Raw genomic sequence first — 18,974 nt, forward strand, 5'->3', positions numbered from 1 at the left:
AGAAATTGAGCACACAGATGTCAAAGAACATCATTAAAAATGGGGAGGGGGAATCACAAACGGCCAGGGCATTGCTCCGGGAGAAAGGGGTAGCTGCTCTAGTCAATGTAGCAGCAGTGGGGGGGGGGGTGTTATTTTTTTCCAGACTTCAAGAGACTCATCATCTAAGTTCATTATGATGCCGGCTGCTCCTCTGGCTGTGTCATCTGATTTGTTTCTTTACCATCGCAGATTTGCAACTACGTCGACACTTAAGCTTCTCTGAGGACTCTGACCTCTCCAACGATGACGTCTTAGAGCGCTCTTCACAGAGATCCAAGCGAGAGGTAAGATTAAACTGGGTGGGAAATGTTGAGCTAGCTGTCCTCTTTCAAAGCCAAGATAAATAATAAAACCTTAGGAAAGCTGAAGTGATTAATATTTAATATTTCCTATTAATTTACTTTAGCTGGGCTGGAAGAAACCTGCAGACAAAAGCCCACTTTTGGATATATCTGAGATTATACTGTAAAAACTCAGTGTTTATGAAGAACATTGCTTTTCACATCTATTAATAACCATATATGGTATCTACATAGGTCAAATGATCTGCCTAGCTATACAGACACACTTTTAGCAAATGTAGGAACTGTGACATGCACATTTAGCACACTGACCACTTAATTGCTTTATATCAGTTGTCCATTGGGGTATAGAACAAACACATTGATCCAGAAATATAGGTCCTCCTGCGGAATCCTCACTTATGGCCAGAAATACTGGATCTCTTTCCTAAATGATTCCACTGGCTATGTCTCAACCTTAGTTGTGTGATCTGTAGCATCAATTTATCATCTCACATTGCTCCTGTTGAGAATGAGATGCAGTTTGCAAAGCTGGTATGTTTGTTCCAGTTGTTGTTCCTTCGATGTGTATTGGGAATGGCATGTATGGTTTACACCTCATGACAAACCATATCACTGGTTTAGGACTCAATTTCCAAGCTTTATGGGAAAATCACTACCTCATCAAAGAGGTGCTAAGTTCCTTGCACTGTTCAGTTTTAAGACAGTGAAGAACACCTTACAAGCGCTGTTTCAAATGGCAAGATGGAGGTCTTATTTGCAAGTATGATTATTTGCATGTCGAGCAAATAATCTGTAGTTCTTCCGGCTAAAAGAGCTGCTTCTGAGTAAGCACTCCAACTGGCCACTTTTATCTTGGATGATAAATTACAGCTCAGGCAGCTGTCCAAGGATGACGATGTAAACTTGTAAATGTGACTGTCTTTCATACTCAGACGCTGAGTTTCTTCCCATGTTTAACATACCTATATTTGAGCTGTTGTTGTTTTTTATTGGACCCTTCCCTGCCCCCCAACTTCCCACATGCTTGCCTTCAGGATTTTCCTGGCAGGTTCCACATTACATCTGGGATGCAAAGGAATGAGGAGGTACCTGGTGATGCTGGAAACAGCATCATGGGAGAGAGTAGTAGTAACAATGTGGTGGGTTCTGATAAGTCATGAAGCAGTTACTTATTCATGTCTGCATAGAGCAGAAGTGGGAACCTGTGGCCTTCCAGATGTTGTGGGATTCCCACTTCTACCTTCCCCAGCCAACATAGGCAATAGACAGGGAGGGTGGGAGTTGCAGCCCAGCAACATCTGTAGGGCCTTGGTACCCAATCCCTGGCTTAGAGCCCTGAAGCTGCCTCAACGTTCATATAGCTGCTTAGCATGGATTGGTTAGCACTTCTGCCACATCTGATTCACACAGGTGGCCAACATGTGATGAAGAGTGAGAATTACTTCACCTCTAAATAGCCATTGGAGTGCTTAATGGTTGTTTTGTTGTGTATTTTGAATATTGCAGACATTCCAGGTATCTTAATCAACAGCAAAGAACTGTTATTAATATGCATTGAGAGTTGCATCAAGAAGGAATATGTACTGAAAGAGTCGAAGTAATTGGTCATTTTACCAATCTTAACTCCTCCAGTTACATGAATGAAAGGATGGTTAAACATTCCATGGACTAAATAATCCTCTCCAGTTCTGATATTGAGCTGGGGTGCATAAAACAAAGCAGCTCCCTTGCCTCAGTAGAGAGATCAGGAGCAGGCTGCAGGATTGTTGTGTCAGTGACAATACATGGCTTGACTGCAGTGAAGGAGAGAGGGGAGCAGCTGTGAGGAAGAAATACACAATTGCAGTCTGTTCCCCATTGCTTAGTTGTAGTTCATAGAGCCACCTTTGCTCTTCACTGCCCCAGTGTGATGTTTTCCATGCTGGTGAGTTGTGAGAACAGAAATGGCAGGGTGTTGTGGGATGGTCTTAATTTGATTACTAATCTGGAATACAAGGGCATGGTCTTGTGTGTGCCTCCTGAGGCAGTATTTTCTTCTCTCTGCTACATGACCGATCATGAACTGCTTATAGACCAAAACCCAGCAGCTAGCGCTCTTGTTGCAATACCATACAGTGGTGCCCCGCAAGACGAACGCCTCGCAAGACGGAAAACCCACTAGACGAAAGGGTTTTCCGTTTTGGAGGCGCTTCGCTAAACGAATTTCTCTATGGGGTTGCTTCGCAAGACGAAAAAGTCTTGCGAGTTCCCGCAGGTTTTTTTCGCTTTTTTCGCCCTTTTCCTAAGCTGCTAAGCCGCTTAACAGCTGATCCGCTGATAAGCCGCTTCTCAGCTGATCGCTAAAAGCCGCTAGACCGCTAATAGCGCTAATCCGCTAAGCTGTCAATGGGCTTGCTTCGCAAGACGAAAAAACCGCTAGATGAAGAGAATCGCGGAACGGATTCTTTCCGTCTTGCGAGGCACCACTGTATCCTCTTCCCAAAGGTTGCCTGTTTGATGTGGTTTACTGTAATGTTTGCAATTAGCTCTTTAGTTTTGTCTGCTGTCTAACACTAGAAGCAGCTTCTAAATAAATGCTGGTATAGCTTGCTGTGGGATATGTGCTTCTTGGAGCTTTGGTCAGTGTATGTGTTTATGTGCTGATGTTGTAAAATATTTGATATACTTAGTATCTGGCTGTTCATTCAAGGATATATTACCTTCTCTGGTAGCCTGCTGAAGGCTGAGGTTTCGTCTAAAGCAGGGGTCCCCAACTGTCATGCCTGTTATGGTCATGGAGGACCCCTCCTAGTTACAAAACAGATCAACCTTTGGCCTGGTCCACTAGGCTTTTCTTATGCTCTTATGCTAAGGGGGATGTTTGACACTGTGGGTGTCATATTGGAGGACCCAAAGTCTAAACTCTGGTTGCACTTCAGTTTTCCCTTCATGTTCATTCATTTATTTAATGAAGATTAAGCGCACTGTGAAAGTACTGAAAGGCAGAGTGACATGTGTGCTTTAAGCAATTCCATAAAAGGTACCATACAATTGCAAAAAAAAAAAACTGGGCACAAAATTCAGTGTTCTGAAAAATCACATTTCATTTTTTAAAAAAGAGTGACACTTATAGCCTATGAAACAGGGAAACTCTGGTTTACTAGCTGCTGCTGGACACCATTCATCCCTGTCCTTTGGCTGAGCTGCCTGGGACTGATGGGAGTTGTAGTCCAACAATTTCTGGAGGGCTGTAGTTCCCCCGTTCCTGCTATAACACTTCTGAGATGGGTAATGCCTTAGGGAGGAGCAAGGTTTTCCAGGGTAATTGACCGGGCTTCAATGGCCTGTTTGGCTCTTTGTCCTGCATAACTAACCAAAGCAGCACCACGTGCAAATTTTCATTTGCAAAATTGTTTAACTGAGTGCTTTCCAGGGTGGAAGGATGCCTAGGTGCCCTGTGCAAAACGATAATGTCTGTAAAGGTAAATCTCAATTCAAGTGGAAGATTGGAGTCAGACTTGAATGCCAGACTAGGCATTCATACACAGTTTCATTAGACAAGAAATAGTTATGTGACTATTCCTCGGGGGAGACGCACAGATACACATATGGGGGGTGGGTATGATCAGCTGCTTTCTCCCATGTGAACTCTGTCACTGCCATAGTTGTCTTTAAACTCCCTCCTTCCACTATTCCTTCTGAACAGTAACAGAAGCTTTGCAGAGCCCTTTTCTTCCAATCCACCTGCGCTGCAAACTTCCATTTGCTTCTGCCTTGGCCCAGGCAAGGATGCAAGCAACAGAAGAGTGAAACAAGGAGAGGGCTCTGTGTAATCCTCTTTTTACTGTTCATGCAGGAGCAAATGGAGTTAAGCTTCTGCATGCATTTAAGCTTATGGTAGTGAATCAGTAGGCTGAGCAACAATAATAACGTCTCTTAATTAAAAACAGCTGCTTTGTTGCTATGTTGTACCTAAATTGGTCTGGCCTGGACTTCCACAAGTTGTGATCCCTGCCATCTCCCAAGCTGAACAGTGCTCCCAAGCCATGTATATTAGTGCACCAAGAGTTTGATGAACCAACTCTTTCTGTTGCCTGTGACTACCAAAATTGGCAGCGGGGGTTGGGTAGGGGGTAGGGTTGTACCTCTGGCAGGCTACAATACATGGCTTGTAGGTTGCATTTGGGTTTGGGTCACAGGCAGTGCAGGCCTGGTCAAGTATTTGTTTCCTGATTCTGAAGCATTCACCCTCATACATAGTGCCATGTTGCACTTTGAGCAACCTTTGTGTTTGTTACTGTTCATTTTGTTTTCAGCGTATTAATGTTTAACTGGCTGTGCTCCATTTTATGTGTGTGGGTTTTATTATTTATTTATTTTTGCCTTTGCCATTCCTTCCCCCTCCCCCTTTTAAAGTCGATTTACGTCCCACACGCCTTGGCATTCAAGAGATCATACGCATCAAAGGTAGTGTCTCCATTCTCATTGACTGGCCACAGTTGCATGCATTCCCATTATTAACCTTCCAGAACTATAGTCTATGTCCCATCTCCCTGCCTTTGTTTGTACTAATGTAATTCCTGACTGTGCATGTATGAAATGGTTAAAAAAAAATAAGGGCAACCTGATCAAGGAAATGTCAAATCCTAAACCTTCATGCTCACTTGAAATGCATGCAGTATGTGCATCAAGGATCAACCAGAGAGAGAAAACCTCTTGATCTTGTTTTGTTGCTTTTTAAAAAGGTTTTAAAGGGTATTTTGCTGGACATATTAGGTACTTACTTATATCTGGTATAAATTGAAATTATTTTACTTTATTATTTATTGCATTTTTATTCTGCTCATCCTCCAAGGAGATCAAGGTGGCTTACAAGATTTCCCCATTTTATCCTCACAACAACCCTGATAGGTAGGGTAAGCTGAGAGGAAAAGATCAGCTGAAGGTCACCCAGTGAGCTGAATGGAGATTTGAGCTTGGATCTCCCCAGTTGTAGTCCTCTACTCTAATCACCATGCCACACAGTAGCCTTGGCCATTATAATTTATTGATATGTTTCTGTACACTCCATATAAGTCAGTGTAAAAAATATAAGTATACACATAGGTAGAGTGCACAAAACAAGCGTCATTTTAATAATAATAACAACAACAACAACTTTTGCAAATACTTGTGTTCATTGCCACCGTTCTCCAAATCATTTGGTTAATTCTGAATTATTGATGAAAGCTGGTTCCAAATTGCAGCCCAAGTAACATATTGTTTTAGGGGGTATCACAATATCACCTCAGTTGCCCCTCTTCCCATTCTAAGCACATTCACATCAGTGGCTGTAATTGGTTTTGAACCTGTTCCATTTCCCTAAGGAACTATTGAGTTCTATGTGAGTGTGACCTAGATATGTCAAACTGACTTCTCAGCAAGCTACAGTTCTTGAGATTCTTGGGAGAAACCAGTATCAAGTTTGTTGTGCAGCGATGCCTTCCAACTCTGCTCACAGGTTATATTCTCATGTTACCATTTTGTGTGTCGAAATCTACACATCTTTGAAGGCGTGCACATTGTAATGTGAGAGTTGTCATCCAGGTGTGTTTTCTTCTTTTGGCGTAGTATATGCTTCAACTTCTTGATGCATACATTGAGCCAAATGGGAAATAAATGTGCAAGCATTCTCAGCTTAGGAAATGCAGGTTTTCCTGCTGAAGTGTGGATTTTAACATATAAAAATGTAATATGAGAAGTAGCACTTGATTTGAGGTTGCAGTCTTGAATAAGAAAACACTGAAAGAGGCAATTCACGGATTTGCTTTTCTCAGGGCAAACACATCACTTTTACACATTCTGTAGCCAAATACTTACATAAGCTACCAGTAAAACTGTTAGGATGGGCTTAGTGGGGCTCCAAAGTGATCTTCCTGTGATTTAGCATCTTTTTAGCACTAATAAACTCTGGTAACGCTAATGACTTCCAATCTCTAGTCTGACTAGGATTTCAGCCACCCAAATCTTGTTGACTTGATTTTTTAAAATGGCATGAAGGTAATAGGGGATGCTGGGATATTTGTGTCAATCGGGGGCTGCTCTGAATTGTCAAGGGAGGATAATAGGTTAGGAAAACACATGATCCACACATCTTGTTACAACATGGATGTGACTTCTCAGCCCCAAAGCAACTCTGTAAGTTGCATGTTTATCTTGAAACTAGTTGTGTATATTAATGATTTTGACAAGATGTTTAAAATACACTGGAGTATGTGTCCATAAAACTGGAAGACATAGGCAGCTTATAACCCCATAGAGGTAGTTCACACCACAAATTTATAGCTAAGTTGTATGATCAGCAGGCCCATGTGACACAACTGCTACTTGACCATTTAAGACTGTTGTTAGGGTGATCTCACAGTTGTATGGTTGCCTAGAATGTTTTTATGTTAGCTGGAAGGATATTTGCGTAGCTTTCCTCGTTGCGTTCTAGTTTTGTATGTGCTAAGAATTTACTTTTTAATATAGTAAAGAATTCATATTGCCATTATTCCCATTTGCTGGTTGAAGTGATTACATAGGCCTTTAGTACATTACATAGGCCTTTAGATCATGAGTTTCCTCTATTGTTGCATTGAAAATGCAGGTTGAGTGGTTCCATGCCCTGCTGATTAAGTGATTGATAGGAGTTGCAAATATGGTAGGAGTTGCAACCTGGACTCATGGTAGCACAAGGAAATAGGCAGTATACCATGTGCTTTAATCTACAATGACCTCTCAGCCTATTTCGTAAGATGATTTGGTCAGGGGTTTATTTTTTTTACTTTGCCTAGGTCAAAAAGTAAAACAACAGGCTCCCTTCTTTGTAAGAAAGCTGATGAAATCAGGCACACCTCCTATCTTTAGGGCAAGCCACAAGGAGAATTGAAGAGGATGCAGCTGTAACTGGAAGCTCTCTGTTAAATCACTGCTTTGCACCTGATTCATGCCTTTCCTTCACACCTTACTTCTGCACCAAGGCCCACGCACTGCACTATTAGCACTCAAATTGACAGTTTGCCCACTGAGAAGAAAGCCCAGCAAGTAGCACCTTCTGTTCCTAGTTATTGAGGCTGACAGCTTTGTTGCAAGGGACTGAAATGCATTCCTCTCTTTATTGCTGCAGAAAGCATACACGGAGGATGAGCTCAACGCCAAACTGACCAGGCGGGTGCAGAAAGCTGCTCGCCGTCAAGCCAAGCAGGAGGAGCTGAAGAGGTTACACAGGGCTCAGGTAAAGCCACAATTTTCATCCATAATTTCCAGGAAGAAAAATTCATGAGCCTTTAAGAAGATAACCTCCTTTGCAGTGTGCATCAGAAAACTGCATGTCTCGAGGAAGGTCACATTACATTGACCTGTCTGGTGGTATGGTCCTGACGTTTTCCCATAATTAACTGCACTTCCTACATGTAAGGTTTGACAACGGTACATATTACTCTCCTGTTGCTGCCTGGAGTGCCGCTTTTGTAAGAAACCTGTATGAGCAGCTGCAAGCAATATACCTATGTACACTTCTGCCTTGTACGGATCCAGAACAGTAACTGGAGAATGTGTGACTTATCAATATCCTGAAGACACTTCACACAGCAGCACAAACAAAAAGGCATATCCCGGCCCTGAGGAGCTTTCAGTCTAGATTTTGACCAAATGGAGACAAAGGAGAGGAAGGTGGACCCTGGGGCAAGAGGAAGAATATACACAAATTCATACTACTCAAATATAGTAGGGGGTTATGGTTAAGAGATGTTGTAGAAGAAAGATTCCAAAATTATTTGAAGGTATTTTTGGGAAAGGTGTGTGAGTACTTCCCACGTATCTAGGGCTTGTCCACACTTTGCTTGTCCCATTCCTAGAAAGCATGAGTCTGAGAAGTTTTCTGTTTGCCCCGCTGCTTGCCTCATGAAAACCTACTCTTTGGCACTGAATCGGAGCAAAGTCAATCCATGGGAAACCTGATTGACGTTTGCTCCGATTCAGTGCTAAAGAGTAGATTTCCCTGGGGGAAAGCAAATGTGTAGACAAGCCCCTGGTCCCCATAGTGTCCACACACTGGATACTTCACCCACCATTTTTAAGGACACATGGAGAGCATGTTGCCAAACCAGGTACTTGGGGGGGGGGAATTCCCAGATGGGCCACTGTTTGGAAAACACCAGTGCTCTCTTTTCCCCCAGGAGTTGATCGTCAGTTACAAAACCTTAAGGCCCCTCTGGTTTTTGCCTCTGGAAAAGCTCTTAGGTGGCGCTGATCTGTTTTGGAAGCACTGGAGATTCTTGAAATTAGTATCCTGCCATTTGAACACAGGAGAATGAGGACCTATGTGTCTGTTTTCCCTCTTTTCCCATAGATTATCCAACGACAGCTGGAGCAAGTAGAAGAGAAGCAAAGGCAGTTGGAGGAGAGGGGAGTCGCTGTTGAGAAGGCTCTTAGGGGAGAAGCAGGTACCTTCCAGTCTTCCATCTTGTGTTTTTCTTTTCTTACTACATTTTTATGCAAAGGTTCATAACAACCTGTATGCTAGCTTTACAGACTGGTCCCTTCCTAAGCTGCAAGTTCTTTTATTAAATTATCTTTTTAAACAAATGAATTAAAATTCACCATTTCCCTTCTCTATCAGATCTTGGGCTTCTCTGCCTGTGAAGCTACCTAAATGGCAAGTTCCCTTAGCCGGGTTTCATTTGCTCTGAAAATACGTTTCACCTCTTCAGGACAAAGTTTTGTCCAATTATTGCAAAAAGGTGGTAATGCATATAGGTTACCCATCTGCCTAGCTTTCCTTTAGGAAATAAAACTTGGTTGTGGCAAGGAAGCTTCCACTTTGCCCAGCAAGATGAAAAAGAGAAGAAAGTAATTGATATAAATTTGTGTTTTTTAATTCACTGTGCCTTGAATCAGCATTAGCACCCTCATAAGGGACCATCACAGAACAGCCCCAGCAAGTATCACATGCTCTCTGCAAAATCATGCACAGCTTCAAGGCGTGTGAAACAGAAATTCAATACAACATGTGAAACAGTTGTTGTCGTCGTCATCTGCTGTTAATGGAATGAACCTCTACACTTGATGGCCTGGTCTAATGAATGGTACTTGGAATTAACATAGATGAAAGACATTAAGAGCAGAACTAGATGTTACTGCAGGACTGCTACTGAAAACCCAAAACTCTGCATGCAGTCTTCTGCCCACACACCCTTCTTAATGCCCAGTGAAAATTGCTATGCAACGTGATGTCGTCACTCTTGACTTTCCCTGCCTCCATCCTTCTTCATTGGGTGCCGAGGTGAGAGAATTCACTGCAAGACATTGCATGGTGAGTTTCACTAGACCTTACGAGGGAGGAAGAAGGAGTAATGAGAATACTGTTTTACCTGTAGCCCTGTGTCTGCCATAATGTCTAGTTCACCCGTGGGAGAGAACATAGTTAGATGATGATTTCCTCACTTGACATATTCTGCCACTCCTTCCTTGAGAAACAATTAGAGGCAAATATAGAAAAGCCCAGGTTATTTCACATGATCCATTTACCAGAGGTGTAAGAGGCAACCTACTTGGTGAAAATGAATTTAACTTAATTTTGAGAATATGTAAAGACGAGTAACCTTTTGTTATACTGACCTTAAGTTTGGGAGGGAAATGTAACTAAATTGACTTTCCTCAAAACAGCCTGGAAGAATTGTTTTTCTGCCTTGTTTGAAGCTTGGATTGACACACTGAAATTTCCAATAGGAATGCGGTAGGATTATCAGTGACCGGACAAGCAGTGCACTAAGAACAGATACTACCTGAACATTACACTTAATTATTACAATGTATTTCTTTTTATTATGATGTATATCCTGCCCTATTCTGAAATCTCCTGGTAAATAACATCCTATTTGAGACAGATTTAACAATATCAAAGGCAACACAGGATGAATTAAATTTTAATCCCTTGTGTGCTGTCCTTGACCACCAAATGCCACCCCAGTTACAGGAGACTTTCCCTACCTGTGTTAGATACCCAGGTTTTGACAAATCTTAAAAAGATTAGGAATTCCATAATTGTGGATTAGCCCTCGGGAAGTCTCATGTATCCTTATAGTTGAAAATTACTTTGCAGAGAGTGGCCTACAGTGATCTTGGCACCTGCAAGGGAGCCCCAGGGAGGGAACTGTGTGGGACTTAATCTCTTTAAGATTGTAACCAGCAACATCTAGTGCACCACAATCACAAACTGAGCATCATACCTTCTCCTTATTTTCAAAGGCAGTCTTCCCTAAAGCTACATACAGATATTAACATTTTTGAGTTAATGAGTACATTTTGATAGTGCCATCACCACTAGCTGCCCAAACTTGCTTATTTTATCCTGCAGTTGACTCTGGTTTAAAATGCTTTTTTCAGGCTTTCAGAGTCATTCTTGTTGCATCAGAGAGAATTTGATTGCCTCCAACTTGAAAGGGAGAGAATCTATAGAGAATATGTTTTGGTAGGACTGCAGAGTGCAGCTTTTTGCTAGTGGTAGCTCACAGCATCAGCTGGGGCCAAATCATGTACTCAGTCGAACTTAATCCCTGGAATACTTTTACAACTATTTAAATATTGTTGTTTAAATTGTTTCATAAAATGAATGCAGGTATATAGTTTTAAAAGAATTGAAAGAATTATGCACCTCTACATTCAACAGTCTACAGCCATCTCAAACTTTTTTTTTTTGTCACCTGACATTCATTTCATTGTCCCCCAGCATCCTTATAGGTGGTGTCATCAGAATTTGAGGAGCTTTGCAAACAACTGTGGCCTTTACTTGCCACACTTCATGGGCAGTGGTGGTGCTTTGGCAAGCAGAAAATTATTAGAGATGGCTTTAGATATCTAAAATGTGATGGGGAAGTGGAGAGGGAGAGACAAATGAAAAGGTTGGCTTATTTGGGGGCCTCACAGGTGTGCCTATGAGTATTAATAATTGCCTTTTGAATTCAGGATTTATAGCTGAAAGATGTCCATATTCAGTAATCCCATGAAAAATGGACTGTTAATGGGGCATGCTCTTGTTTCATGAGATGAGAGAATTATTAATTTTTTAGATTTTCATGTGCCTTAAAACCTCTTTTTCCTTACACACCTTCAATATCAGCAGTAACTTATTTCTGTATACTGTCCAAACAACCTTGACTGCCTTATGCAGTGTATATAGTATTGGCCAAACTGATATGCCTTGCAGACTACAGTTACAAAGCCTTATTCTCTTAATGGCTAGTAATAGGTTTGCTGGAAAAGGAGCTTCTGCTTTGGTAATGCAGATGGGAAGAGAACACCTTCCCCAAACTACCCATTCTTTATTGTTAAAACAGCTTCCTTGTGTATGAGTTAATTAGAATTTTGTGTCCATTTCACGCAAGACTTATTCTACATTGATACTGCTTCTACTGTTAGGAGCATTGCATGCACACTTTAACATGGGACAAATACACAAAAGCTCTCCTACTATGTGCACTTGTGGTGAAACAGACATGGGATGTGCTTATCATGTTGTAATAAACACACAGCATACATGCCCTTGCCGTATGTAGACAGCATAGACACTGTACATAGGAAGTGATTTTCTGCCTGGAGCACTTTTGTACACTTTCTATGCTACTTTATATATTGAAAACTAAAGTTCATCTTATTGTGTGATGTGTCAAAGGAACATACTTTGTGCATTCCATAAACAGCCCAATGCACTTTGGTACTCCAGGCAGAAAATCCAAGTACAGTCGTACCTTGGAAGTCGAATGGAATCTGTTCCAGAAGTCTGTTCGACTTCCAAAACATTTGGAAACCAAATCACAGCTTCTGATTGGCTGCAGGAAGCTCCAGATGTTTGGATTCCAAAAGAACGTTTGCAAACTGGAACAATCACTTCTGAGTTTGCGGCATTCGGGAGCCAAAACGTCTGAGTTCCAGGGCATTGAGGATCCAAGGTACGACTGTGGTGCCCTTTACTACTTGGTAGTAATAATAATTAATTATAGTTTGGTGGCCTTTAATGGTTTTCCCCAAAATATCTGGCACCTGAGGCCAACTGGCTCAGCTTGCATAACAGAAGGTCCAAACCTATCTTGACCCAAGTGAAATTTTTGAGCATTGGACAAACTCTGACACCAATTTTCTTGAGTCTGTCATGGTGCTTCCTTCTTAGGGGTTGAAACTAAAGTAACAATCGACATTTTATTTCTGATTAGAAATAAATTAATTTGAAAAGTGTCATCCTAGAAACACAAGAAAACCCTTTATGATGAGCAGTTCAGAGGATTTAAGTCTTCCATACATATTTTTGTTCTCTTGAGCTAAGTGACCCTAAAGTCTGTTGCATACATCATTACTGCTTTAATAAGGCTCTTCATAGTTTACCAGAATGTATAAAGATTTCCAAATGTTATATACTCCCAGCAGACATTGGCATGATTATTAGGCATACTGGATGCCCTATTTAAACTGGAGGGGTTTTCGTTTGGGTCAGAATGGAGACGCTTTGTAGAACATAGTTATTTTAGGGGGAGAACCCTTACATTCTGCAGAAGGGGCATGGCAGCTGCTTAGTTTTTCCTAGCTATGTGGTGTTGAGTTCCTTGCCCAAATCCAGACACCCCTGGCCCATGTGGCCATTTCATGTTTCCTACTTCTGACAACACATCCTATAAAACAGTATCTGCCATTTATGGAAAGTGATCGCAGGAATGTAGATGTGTGAGAAAAGTTACCAAAGAATTGGCTATGCCCTTAGCCTTCCCAAGGCCAATCTTACATGCAAGATCCCAGATTCCATTGGGCTTGTTTGTGGATTTACCCCGGAGGTGAAAAAACTTACCAAAAAGAAGCTGCAAGAGTGAAGACCCTAGTACTTTTCTGGTTGCTTAGCCGACACAAAACGATGTAGCTGAATAAAAAGAAGGATGAAATGAGAAGACCCAGCCCAACGCCTTCCCCTACTCTCTTGAATGGAGATGTATCTTTCCCCAAATTCCCTCCCTACTGGAGAATGTTTGTGGATCCTTCCTTAATGTCCCCCAAAATAACAGTGCAATGCCTCATCTTGATACAAACCAGTATAGGTGACAAATCCTCATACAGAGTCCAGCCTGCTCTCCTTCTCTGCCTGGAAATCCATGCCTGCCTGTCCTCCCTGCCTATTTACCAGGGAATACTTTATCCTCCCCCTGTCTTTACAGTATATACCGTATATATGTATGTGTATATATTTATTATAGAGTTGCATGATTTCTTGTTTCTTCTGTTTCTGTCTCTCTCTTTCCCTGTCTGCTTCTCTTATGTATGCAATTTCTCTTACAGAGTGCTTTGAATCCTGGGCAGGGAGTGGGGAGGGCTAGCAGGGGTGGGTACTTGAACCAATAACTCTCTCTCTTCACCGATTCCTTGTTGTAGACTATTGGGGAGAGTCTTATTACAGTGACCTCATCGACTTGCACCTGGGTGGTATGTATGGCAGAAACCTCTTTGCTGGCACTAACCCTGCTGACACCTGCTCCCGCCACCCTCTCCCTCCACCTACTTCTTTCCATCCCTGGCTCCTCACAAGCAATGAGAAGAAACCAATCTTGCACCTAATTGATTGGCTAGGGCACAACCCCTTTTCCAGCTCGGAGGAGAACTAGCAGGCCTTAATGAGCAGTGTTTTGGAATCGTAGAATCTCACAACTGCAGAGTTGGCAGGGACCCTGGGCTCGAACCACCAGCCATCTAGTTAACAGTCAGATGCACAATTGGGCAATGTCACATGAAGTCTAGGCTTTTTGCAAAACACCCCAGTGACAGGGGGCAGCGGGAATGGTTTCCATTTGGTTTCCTGTAGGAAAAAAACCAGGAATGAAAGTGGAAGAGATGTGCAGAAGTGCAGAGAATTTCTTTCTCATCACTTTTTGAATATTAAACCCCTTCTCAAGGGTTGATTTTTTTACTCCTTTTGCCACCAGGATAAACCTCTGCACCAACTTAAAATAACCTTTCCTGAGAAAGAAGTTTAATACTCAAAATTCGTTGGGCAACAAATTGTCTTTTGTACACATTTTGAAATTTTTCCTTTTTTATTCTGGGATTCATTGGAGGCCTGATCCAAAGTGTCACGTGCTGAGTTCTGTGCATGCACAGGGGACTCTCTTGTAAGCTGAGTGCCTTCTTTTTCCTCCAACACAATAATACTGGAGAAACCATTTCTGAAACATGGAGGTAAAAAACCCTGAGTCATCTCCTCCTCCTCTCTCCATTGGTGACATTTAAGAATTTCAGTCCATGAAAGGTTACGCCATAAAAATGTGTTAGTATTTAAGGTGTTTTTGCCGCAGTGTTCTAATTTGACTATCCTTCTGGCATTTAAAAATGTGTAGTGCCACATTATTGCAATGAAAGACTTCACATTCATTTTGTGGCAGCCAATGAAATGGAGGGGGACAAGGAAGTGCAATATTATATGTTGCATGTTTTTAATTTCTAAGCATTGCAGGGGATCCAGGAAGAGGAGAAAGAGAGACATGGGATTGCTGCTCTTGCCAGTGGTCAGTGTCTGCTGTGAAAAGTAGTTGTAGCTTGAATGTAGTTTCAGGTGGTGGTGCTATAATGAAAAATAGAGGGACCTCTGGGGTACATGTACAAGACTTTAGCTAAAGGAGCTCTCTGGATCATGGCCTCTTTTCAAACTTCATAATTTAACCTGGGGTAGCTAACCTTTGAGATATTGTTGAACTACAGCTCTCATTAGCCCTGACTGTTGGCCATGCTGTTGGGGACTGATTGAGGGCCATAGGTTAGCCACCTCCAGTTTAGCCCCTCAACTTAGTTGTGCTATGCATTTTGTTGATAAGTAAATCCAAGCTATTGATTAGATTTTTCTTCCCAAAGATAATCTAGCACTTATATACTTTATTCTCCCTCAAGGATTGTTCCCAATCCTCAAAGCAGTGACAGCTGCCCCCTCAACACACTTTGTTACACTTTATAAGGACTATATTTTCTTTTTAACTGCTATGCTTCTTTAAATACCGTTACCTGTTATTGTAGGGAAAGTTGTACAGATTATCACACTTAATCCGCACTGCCAAATTACAATCTGAGTGCTAGAGTTCCTACAAATGGATGGGTGGCCAGGAGAGTACACAAATGTTACACATGCCCTGTCATTTCTGAAATTAAAGAAGAGTTTGAACAAACCCTCAGATGGTATTCACAGGCTCTTTCTCTTTCCTTGTGTAACGTTCATCCTCAAAGATCACCCCAACATGATATAGTTCCTATTCTTTTCTCTTTTTGGTCTTTCTTCCCCCCACCCCCATGTATAGTGACTTTTTTATGAACACCCCCCACTCTGCAGTAATATTACAACTTTAACACAGGCCAGCACAAATTGTGTCCCATCAAGCTCACTGGTCATGTATTATGACATTGCAGGTACTTGATAGCCTTCCTGTTTTTGCAGTCTGGGGCAAAACAAAACATCAGATGTTGCTTGAAACCCTGGTGGGCTACATTTGACATGGTGGGTTACCAGTCATGCAGGACTGATTCAACACATCTTTGGTACTACAGCTGTTTTCCAAGGTGTCTTAAATTCTGGTCCTTACTCCTTGGGAGTTGGTGACAGAAGGATGTATTGCCAAGTCTCCTTAAGGTGACTGTTGTATATCACTAATGTTTTTGAACTATTGCTGTGTCACTTCCATAAAAATCAAGCAAGCTACCCGTGTTCTTCAGACTGGCAGTTTGCAGGTTAAGGAGATCAACAGTGTTTTGTGGTTTCAACCCTCATAGTTTAGAAATAGGTAAGTGGTGGCCCAGGAAGTTATAGGCCCCCAGGAATTTCCTAACTTGGCCCTATCATAGTCCCAAATCTCAAAGGGTTCCCCTTTCATTATTTTGCACCATTCCTCCATGCAAAGGAGACATAGACCCTTTCTTCCCCATTGTGAGCAGCAAAATGCTCTGCCAGTTTTCACCCTCCATACTTCAGCAGCTGACATGGAAGCCAAATACAGAGGTCGGTTTGGAGAGTGCCTGAGGTGCTTGGCCACCAAACTATTTCTTGTTTTAACATGTTGTGGGAGATAACAGAAAGATTTAAGCCCTTTCTCCATGCCTCCACTCACCTGGAGTCAATCAGTAGGTGGAGCAAATGCTGTTGGCTCTCCAGCCCTGGCTCAAAGCAAAATGACACATCCCTGCTAGAAAGAGTTGCTGGCTCCTCTCTGGAGACCAGTGCTCTGCCTATGTGGGGTTTCTTTCCAAGTGTGCTGCTAGGGGGCATTGTGTGCCCACAGACAGAGCTGTAAAAGGGTTAATGCAAAGTTACACCTAACAAGTCCTGCTCCTAGCTGATGCAGCTCCCACACTTCCTCCCCCCCCCCTTCCCTTCCTAATTCCCTCTTGAAGGAGCAGTCTTGTCATTTTTGCTAACAGTGGCTTTAAAAAGTAGTCATCGGAGTCATTTAAAGGGACACTGTCGTTTTTCACGTTAACTAACCTCACTTTCTGTCATAAAGAACTAGCCTAAGTAAATTAATAAATCTCATTTGCTTCTCATGATTATATCCTTTTGTTCCCTACATTTCCTGTTTGGATAAATGTACACAATATTAGCCATGGTTACTTCTTCCCTACACTTTTGGGGGTTTTAAAGGCATTATTTTATTTTATTTTTGCTAGTTTCAACTCCAGCCCAGATAGCGGTAATAATTCACAATTCCAAATGGAAGATCATTATTATTTTAATCTGTATTGATTTCTTTCTCTTTTTTTTAATCCCTAGCAGAAAACTTCACTACTTGGCAGTATCCCTTTAAATAAAATGCAGTGTTATGTGCAGAAAAAGACACACGTGGCTTTGTAGTGTTAGTTCTTTTTATACTCCTCTGTGACTGGTGTTTGTTCAGTACTTCCTCACAGGGCTGCCAGAGTGCTCAAGAGTCACTGTAGTGTAGGGGCTAAGAGGCTGAGCTAGGGAATCCCTGGTTCAAACCTCACCTCTGCTGTTCTCACTGAGCCACCTTGGGGAAGTATGGGCTTAATAATGGCTGCCTTAAATGGTTGCATATAATACGTTTCTGTGCCTGTTGTAATAGATATAATAGGATGATTGGTTTGAATAGCCAAGGCACTTCACAAAGCACCGTATAAATGCTAAAATTTATATATACTTCTAAAGGCGCTGACAGAAAGTCCTCTCCTTCATCTTGCCCGTAAATGTCACCAATGGGTCTCAACCTGAATTGACTTCTGCATTCACAATGGGTTCTGCTCAAGATAAAGGAGGAAACATGTTCCAGCCACGTTCTTGCTATTCCCTGGGCATATGTTCATTATTCTTGGTTTGGACTCCAATATCCATCATTGGAAGCGAAATTCCAGTGGTTTACATTCAGGGCTATCGGTGCTAAGCTCCAAACCCTTTGGTCAGACTCATACTCCAGCTGGGTCAGTGGGTTAGGTGGAGGCAGATTGCACAATAAAGCACCAGACCTTAGCAAGGGGAGTCCGGAAAGCTGTGCCAGGATCAAACCAAGGTCAGAAGGGATCCGTCTAGTCCAAAAGTAATCCAGGACAGCATTGGTAAGCTTGGGGTCCAGGGTTCAGCGACTGATGAGCTCTAAGAAGGAAGCAGGGGGAGGCAAAGGAGTCAGGTTCAGAAGTAAGGAGCTGGGTGGTGGATTGTTTTCAACAAGCAGCAGACTCCAAATGAAGCCTGATATAGCCTAGAATCCCAAACCATGCCATCACCAGCTTCAGGTGCTTGAGTCTGCCGTAAGAGCCTTTGCTCTTGAGTTTTGTTGGTTACAATAAGCCTTTGACTCAATAATTACACAGCAACACAGTGTGCATTCCCTCACTGACTAGCTGCCTGGGCTGGATCTTCTGGCCCCAATGTCTTTGAAGCCTGAGAGGTTGATTCAGCCTCCCCCTTTGACTTGGCCTGGGCTTCTCTGCCAGTGGTGGCTCAGGAACACACCACAAGGTCCTTTCAGAGCAAACTCTAGTAGTAAGCCGTGGCAGAGGCCTTCTGGTATACCAGGGACTTCAGAACTGTCATTATAGAGGTGGGGGGGAAATATTTCACCTTGGGTCAACGATCAGGAGGTCTTGATGATATTGGGTTGAATGCATGTTAATTTTATCCTTAGCTTGTATAGCAAATTAATTTTCAATTTTATTGTGTAATAGTAAAATGTATCCAGTAGCCAGAATCTTTTTGGATGTCTCTAAGTGATATTGGAATAATTATTTTTAAGCACTAGCAAACCAGGGCAAAAGAAGGCAGTGGTGTAGCCAACAGTATCAAGGAGTGTAGAGGCAGTACTGGTCTCTTGGCATGTAAGGAGTCAGTTCCAAGGACTCTGTAGCAGGAGGAAGACATGGTTATCAGCATTTGATGCCAATGCCAGGCTTATGGCTGAGTAATCCTGCACTGGAAGAAAGGAGAAGTATAATTGATTATAAAACAGAGTTGATCAGAGATGGAGGGGCAGGTCTGACAGATGTTCACAAGAGAGATGTTCAGACTAAAATGCAGAGGATCAAACACGGCTCAAATAGAAATTTATACTTCCCCACTTCTCTCTGGATTCACCTTACCCAGATGGGCAGGGTACAAATAATAAT

At 42.2% G+C, this 18,974-nt stretch overlaps 1 protein-coding gene and 1 long non-coding RNA gene across 5 annotated transcripts in view; one reads left to right on the plus strand and one right to left on the minus strand.

Annotated features, from left to right (window-relative positions):
• Positions 1-18,974, plus strand: part of MICAL3 (microtubule associated monooxygenase, calponin and LIM domain containing 3) — a 213,191-nt gene that overhangs the window by 184,933 nt on the left and 9,284 nt on the right. For all 4 annotated transcript variants that reach the window (XM_081879580.1, XM_081879581.1, XM_081879582.1 and 1 more), the window contains 5 exons: positions 232-326; positions 4,743-4,793; positions 7,474-7,581; positions 8,698-8,791; positions 13,758-13,808. In XM_081879580.1, coding sequence (XP_081735706.1) covers positions 232-326; positions 4,743-4,793; positions 7,474-7,581; positions 8,698-8,791; positions 13,758-13,808 — 399 coding nt within the window. The remainder of the gene's footprint in view (positions 1-231; positions 327-4,742; positions 4,794-7,473; positions 7,582-8,697; positions 8,792-13,757; positions 13,809-18,974) is intronic.
• LOC309352063 lies at positions 14,398-17,673 on the minus strand. Its single transcript, XR_014161077.1, has 2 exons — positions 16,469-17,673; positions 14,398-14,940 (listed from the first exon to the last, which is right to left on the minus strand). It is a non-coding gene; the product is annotated as an uncharacterized lncRNA (long non-coding RNA).

Source organism: Podarcis erhardii (assembly GCF_964252035.2).
Source record: "Podarcis erhardii genome assembly, chromosome: 10".
NCBI lineage: Eukaryota > Metazoa > Chordata > Lepidosauria > Squamata > Lacertidae > Podarcis > Podarcis erhardii.